This window comes from Littorina saxatilis, linkage group LG10 (assembly GCF_037325665.1).
Source record: "Littorina saxatilis isolate snail1 linkage group LG10, US_GU_Lsax_2.0, whole genome shotgun sequence".
Taxonomy (NCBI): Eukaryota; Metazoa; Mollusca; class Gastropoda; order Littorinimorpha; family Littorinidae; genus Littorina; species Littorina saxatilis.
The window spans coordinates 9,569,709-9,577,397 of record NC_090254.1 but is presented as its reverse complement, the minus strand read 5'-3'; the positions used below and the strand labels follow the sequence as shown (position 1 = coordinate 9,577,397).

Below are 7,689 nucleotides of genomic sequence, written 5' to 3'. Positions count from 1 at the left end.
ACACACACGCTCACACACACACACACAAACACACACACATACACACACATACACACTCTCTCACACACACACAAACACACACACAAACACACACACACACACACACACACACACACACACACACACACACACATTCAGCGGCAGAATGAAAAAGAGAGAGAAAAAGATAGAGTGTGTGCGTTTCTTGTTTAATGAATCATGGACACGCTTTGTTACCTTTTTCCAGGCGACCATCAACTTGGAGATTTTCTAGAAGGTACGTTGTCTGTCTGTCCTAGCTCCGTCTGTCTGTCTGTCTGTCTGTCTGTCTGTCACGTATCTTACTTATTAGCGGTCTTGTTTCTAAACATAGTTCGGACAAAACGGAATAGCGAAGCAACGATTTTTATGTTCGCATATTTCAAATCGTATTAATTTCTAACGAGTGAAAGTTCAAGTCCGTTTTCCTAAACGTTGAGAGGAACAGACGTGATGGCCACCAGTACAAGTAAACTGCTTATTGAGTTGATCGTCAAACGAAAATTAGCTTTCAGATTTCTAACAGTGGAATCTTGTCATAAGTACAGCCTTAGTGAGATATTTTTAGTTGACCATAGTGTGAGTGTGTGAAATACACATACAAACACACACACACACACACACACACACACACACACACACACACACACACACACACACATACACACCCACACACACACACACACCCACCCACACACACACACACACACACACACACACACACACACACACACACACACACACACATTCAGCGGGAGAATGAACAAGTCGCGTAAGGCGAAAATACAACATTTAGTCAAGTAGCTGTCGAACTCACAGAATGAAACTGAACGCAATGCAACGCAGCAAGACCGTATACTCGTAGCATCGTCAGTCCACCGCTCACGGCAAAGGCAGTGAAATTGACAAGGAGAGCGGAGTAGTTGCGCTGAGAAGGATAGCACGCTCTTCTGTACCTCTTTGTTTTAACTTTCTGAGCGTGTTTTTAATCCAAACATATCATATCTATATGTTTTTGGAATCAGGAGCCGACAAGGAATAAGATGAAAGTGTTTTTGAATTGATTTCGAAAATTTAATTTTGATAATAATTTTTATATATTTAATTTTCAGAGCTTGTTTTTAATCCAAATATAACATATTTATATGTTTTTGGAATCAGCAAATGATGGAGAATAAGATGAACGTAAATTTGGATCGTTTTGTAAAAAAATGTTTTTTTTACAATTTTCAGATTTTTAATGACCAAAGTCATTAATTAATTTTTAAGCCACCAAGCTGAAATGTAATACCGAAGTCCGGGCTTCGTCGAAGATTACTTGACCAAAATTTCAACCAATTTCTACACACACACACAGACAGACACACACACACACACACACACACACACACACACGCGCACACACACACACGCACGCACATACACCACGACCCTCGTCTCGATTCCCCCTTCTACGTTAAAACATTTAGTCAAAACTTGACTAAATGTAAGAAGAGAGAGAAAGAGCAAGTTTAATATTGTGTAGACTTTGTTTGTTAGTCTGTCTGTAAACATCTGGTCATTGCAGATAGACGGCCAGGTGCGACTGGTGGGCAGCCATGAGAGATTCCAAGACCGGCGTGACAGTGTCACCCCTTGGAAACGACGGCTCCTACCTCTTGGCAGAAGAGAACAACAAGTTGAAGGTAAACATCATTTGGGGCCCAAGGCTGGACCTTGTGGAAGTACTAACAGAAGGAGACACCTCAAAAATGAGGAAGGGGCTGGCAAGAAGGAAAGAGGCAACGAAAGAAAGAACGAAAGAGGCAAAAAAGATGGGTTGAAGCTGCCTGCATGCAGGTGATCTCATGGGCCCTCGATCTCTTCTTCAAATCATTGACGTCAAAGCAAAACAAGTTGCGTAAGGCGAAAATACAACATTTAGTCAAGCTCACTCGAACTCACAGAATGAAACTGAACGCATTGCATTTTTTTCCGCAAGACCTTACACTCGTCTGTCCACCGCTCGTGGCAAAGGCAGTGAAATTAACAATCCAGAAAAGCGCAGTAGCGGATTAGTATTTTAGCGTCACAGAGAGCAAATTATGCGCTAACCTGGAAAGAACAACAGAGAGTATTTCATTCCACAAACACAAACTCGTTAAATAACAGCGTTAAATAATGATTTATTACCTCAACAGCCTAATGTAGGTAGCTCCCTTTGTATGGCTACGTCCGTCGACGTTTTAAAAGCCACACCCCCGGTACTGTGTTTATCTTCTGCGTTGAAATTCTCCAACCCTCAGCCCAGAAACACCTGACGCCTACGTCGTCAAAACATATGTGGCGATACACGGTGACTCCTCCCTTGTCCTAAGAGCCCTCCTGTACTATGCAGAGCAGGCACGATGACATCAAAAAATATCACCTCGTGTTGAAATCCTCCAACTCTTAGACGAAAAAGTACTGTCTCCTGTCTCCTAAAGTACTAATAGCACGCTTTTCTATATCTCTATATCTTTCTGAACGTGTTTTAATCCAAACATATCATATCTATATGTTTTTGGAATCAGAAGCGGACAAGGAATAAGATGAATTTGTTTTTAAATGGATTTCGGAAATTTAATTTTTCTATTTTTAATTTTCAGAGCTTGTTTTTAATCCGAATATAACATATTTATATGTTTTTGGAATCAACAAATGGTGAAAAATAAGATAAACGTAATTTTGGATCGTTTTATTAAAACATAATTTTAATTACAATTTTCAGATTTTTAATGACCAACGTCATTAATTATTTTTTAAGCTTCCAAGCTGAAATGCAATACCAAAGTCCGGCCTTCGTCGAAAATTGCTTGGCCAAAATTTCAATCAATTTGATTGAAAAATGAGGGTGTGACAGTGCCGCCTCAACTTTTACAAAAAAGCCGGATATGACGTCATCAAAGACATTTATTCAAAAAATGAAGAAAAACAACGTCTGGGGATATCATACCCAGGAACTCTCATGAAAAATTTCATAAAGATCGGTCCTGTAGTTTACTCTGAATCGCTCTACACACACACACACACAGACACACACACACACGTATTTATTTATCTTCCCGTGTCTTATAAACACTACGTTTCATGACAATAAAGTTTATTCGTATTATTCGTATTCGTATTCGTCTGTCTGTCTGTCTGTCTGTCTGTCTGTCTGTCTCTCTCTCTCTCTCTCTCTCTCTCTCTCTCTCTCTCGCGCGCGCGCAAGTCTGATTGCGTAATTAATGTTCCATTCTGTAATTGCTTTATTGATGTTCCATTCATGTATTTTCTACTACTTTTCTCATTTATTATTACTGTATGTTTGATGTTTCTATGATTCTAGTCGAGTGCACGCGTGAATATGTGTTTGTGTGAATGTAAAGGGCACATTGTAAGATTAAGCCTATGGCCTAAAATGTCTACCCTTCATGTGAATAAAATGTTCTAAGTCTAAGTCTAAGTCTAAGCCTAAGTCTAAGTCTCTCTCTCTCTCTCTCTCTCTCTCTCTCTCTCGCTCTCTCTCTCTCTCTCTCTCTCTCTCTCCCCAATAAACATGCCAGAACTGGGCCATTGATGGCTTTTTGATGGCAATGCCAGTTGCCAGAACTACTGCGATCAAAGGCCCATTGATGGCCCAATGCTGGCATATTACCCGTATGCACATTGGCAAATTGATGGGCCATCACTGGCATGCCAGCATTTTGCCAGCAAAAACCCATCATTTATTTGCTGGCTTTTTGATGGCTTGCCATCATTTTGCCAGAATTTTGCCAGCAATTTGCCAGCAAAAACCCATCATTTATTTGATGGCTTGCCATCAATTTGCCAGAATTTTGCCAGCAATTTGCCAGCAAAAACCCATCATTTATTTGATGGCTTTTTGATGGCTTGCCATCATTTTGCCAGAATTTTGCCAGCAAAAACCCATCATTTATTTGATGGCTTATTGATGGCTTGCCATCAAAAACCCAGCATTTTGCCAGCATTTCGCCAGCATTTCGCCAGCATTTTGCAGGTTTTTAGTTCCATATAAAAAAAACTTTTTTCCATATATTTTCCGTTAATGGCCCTTTACCTGCTGAAATTACCGGGCCAGTTGTGGCCCGGCAAAATGCCATATTTCTGTCTTTACCATTGCCAGCAAAATGCCAATAAGTTGCAGTAAATATACCAATACCACTGATTCGGATAGAATGACGGCTCTATTCATGTGCTCTACCTGCACAGTCTTGTTAGCCCATAGATGGTTGTTGGAAGTCTATAAATATGCTTTGTTTTGTCATTTTTACTGTGAATGTAATAACAATGACAAAACACAGCACATCAATGGACTTTTCAACCCATGCTGGCGGCAAGACGTGCGCAAATAAAGCAAAGGGCAATGCTGTCAAGCTGTACATTAGCAATATGCATATATGCGTAATTATCAAATTCATCAGTAAAATGCAATTGAAATGCTAATCACATTTGTCGTGTAACTTATCTGGCAAGTAAAGGCAGTGGTTTTGACAGAATATCGTCATCAACGCAGTTATAGCGGGCACAACAACAATACAGTAATATAGATTAAAAACAAAACAAATGTAAAGCTTCCAAACAGCAACGACTCATTATCGAAGCATTACAGAAACGTACGCTTTGTTTTCAGTTGCTCACTGTTTTATTTTATTTGTACAGCGTTCTAAATTTCACACTCGAGACATGATGACCAAAGGCAGGAATGTTTCTTGTTCACTTCCCAGTAAACCTCCGTAGGATTGTCTTGATTCTGTCATTTCTCTGTTCGCATCCGCAACGTTGAGATAACGCTTCTTTTCTTTGTCCTGACGTCGTAGCCTACGGTAAGTCTGTTTGTGAAGCCATTGAAACTCTCAAGTCCTCCTGCCGCTCACCTTCTGAAACATGAAAGCAATCGAGTTTTGTTGGTTTTAATTCATTATTCCATATCACACACACACACACACACACACACACACACACACACACACACACACACACACACACACACACACACACACACACACACACACAAACAAACAGACGCAAGCATACAAGCACGCATGCAAGCAAACAGCACTCGCACGCACGCACGCACGCACGCGCGCTCACACACACACACACACACACACACACACACACACACACACACAGAGGCATTCTCACAGAGAGGACGACTTCTTGTAATCTATCATATTTTCTGAACTGACTAAAATGCCAAGCAGAAGTAAGGGGTCAACGGGAATAATTATGTATTTTGATCTAACCTGCGAAGCTTACGTTGTCTCGGACAGCTCTCTTGCGTTTCTCTCAGGAACTGAGACCCAGGCGAGCTGCATCTTATCCAGTTGGGCAGTCAGACACTTGCACAAATCTTTGTCCTGGAGTGAATAGACACATACTCAATGTCAACATTCACAAGATGCAATTTGTTTGGTTACAACTTACAAGTAAGCTTATGGTGTTTATGCCTATGGTGCTTTTATTTTGACAGAGACAAAACAAACTCAATCACACAAAGAAAGGAAAAAGGCACACACACACACACACACACACACACACACACACACACACACACACACACACGCGCGCGCGCGCACACACACACACACATACACACACACACACACACACACACACACACACACACACACACACACACACACACACGCGCGCGCGCGCGCGCACGCAGATGCTATCTTACAGAGAGGACGACTTCTTATAATCTATTATATTTTGCGAACTGACTCAAACGTCCAGCAGAAGAAAGTTGAAAACAAGAAATTCCTCCGAGGTAGGAAAAACACCCCCGTCCTTACCATTCTCACTGCCGCCAACTGAGAAGGTTATTTCCCTTTGACCATTAATAGGTCCCTCTATAAGTCCTTGTAGAATCTTAATCCACCAATAACTCCCTAACCGTCACCGTGTGTTTGACTGGTCCCAAATTTTGTAAGGACCGTCTCAGGAATGTATAGAACCTGTTCACCAAGTTTGGTGACGATCGGTCCGTTCATTCTTGAGATCTATATGCGAACACAAACACACAAACACACAAACAAACACATCGACAGTGTAATAAGCGGACATCTGCAGAACCACCGCGGGCCGGATTTAGTTGACAATGCGTCATCATCACGAGTGACGTCATGCTATTTCGACATTTGTTTGTAGATTACGTCACTCCAAGAGAGAAAGTCATACCGCTGTGCTGTCGCAGATCTTCTTGCCAGCAATAATCCAGAATTGGCCCAGTGTTGGTTTGCCAGCAAAAACCCACCTATAATTGCCAGCAAAACGCCACCGATGGCCCAATGCTGGCAAACCAGCACTGGGCCATCAATGGCGTGCCAACAGTGGGCCAATTAAGGAATTTTACTGGCCGACAATATTACTGGAATGCCAGAGATGGGCCAGTAATGGCAAGCCATAACTGGGCCTTTGTTGGCAAACCATAATTGGCCCAGTATTGGTTTTTTTATGGCCAGCTTTACCAAACTTGCCAGCAAAAAACCAGCAATGGCCCAGTTCTGGCATGTTTATTGGGTCTCTCTCTCTTTCTCTCACTTTAACGCAATTCTCTGTATCGTCGTGCTGCTAAGCTTATCCTGCATGAATCGCACATGTCAACAGAAATGAAGTTAAACAGTGATGGCTATCATTAGAAACTTTCGATTTTAGTCATTTTCACCCTGTATTTGTCGTAGAAATATCCCAACTGGTCCTTGACATAGGTACAGCATGGATCGATTGGGTCCATAGTTATTTCAGAATGTGTGTTTTGTGAGCGTTTTCTTGTTTAATGAATCATGGACACGCTTTGTTACCTTTTTCCAGACCAAAGTGACAGTGATCCATACGGTACGTTGTCTGTCTGTCCTAGCTCCGTCTGTCTGTCTCTCTGTCTTTCTTTATGTCTGCATGTCTTACTTAGTACCGGTCTTGTTTCTAAACATAGTTAGGACGAAAAGGAATAGCGAAGCAGCGATTTTTATGTTCGCATATTTCAAATCGTATTAATCTCTAACCAGTGAAAGTTCAAGTCCTTTTTGGCTCACGTTCTCACGTAAGTGTAGCCTATGCGATCGTAACTTTGTCTGTCTGTGCGTGCGTGCGTGTGTATGTCTGTGGTAGAAACTTTAACATTTGACTAAACACCGAAATACTCATTTCACCTGGTTATTTTTCAAGCACCATCTTCAAAATATTGAAGCAATCATCAACATTGTGTCGGCATGTGTGTAGTTAAAGCGTGTATCCAAAGTGGTGGGGGGTTTTGAAGGGGTACAAGCAGTTGACTGGTTTGTGTCGTGTGTGGTATGTAGACCAGGTCAGGTGTCAAGACCAGGTCAGGGGTCGCGCGAAAGATTCTGGTATACATAGATTCACTTCTCCAGTTCTCACCTCTGCATTCGCCGATTCGGGGAAGACGATTTCATGTTGTTCGGTTTCTAAGCTCCAGAAAAGTAAATAAAGAAGATACCAAAGGGAGATTTCCTACAATTTGATCTGCACAGCGTTTTTCCAATGTCCACGCGAGGAAGAGCTGTCGAAAGCGCAGTGTCGATCTGGCAGCCGTATCCCGGTAAGTACAGAGACAGATCTAGTGTCTCCCACTCTGATAACGTGTCACCTACTGTTAATCCGTTTTGTTTTAATTTATTTTTA

The 7,689-nt window shown here is 41.7% G+C and overlaps 1 protein-coding gene and 1 long non-coding RNA gene across 2 annotated transcripts in view; one reads left to right on the top strand and one right to left on the bottom strand.

Annotated features, from left to right (window-relative positions):
• Positions 1-7,689, top strand: part of LOC138979150 (uncharacterized) — a 28,669-nt gene that overhangs the window by 12,679 nt on the left and 8,301 nt on the right. The window contains exon 2 of the mRNA XM_070351960.1: positions 1,586-1,703. Coding sequence (XP_070208061.1) covers positions 1,586-1,703 — 118 coding nt within the window. The remainder of the gene's footprint in view (positions 1-1,585; positions 1,704-7,689) is intronic.
• LOC138979184 (uncharacterized) lies at positions 4,662-5,622 on the bottom strand. Its single transcript, XR_011459920.1, has 2 exons — positions 5,289-5,622; positions 4,662-4,919 (listed from the first exon to the last, which is right to left on the bottom strand). It is a non-coding gene; the product is annotated as an uncharacterized lncRNA (long non-coding RNA).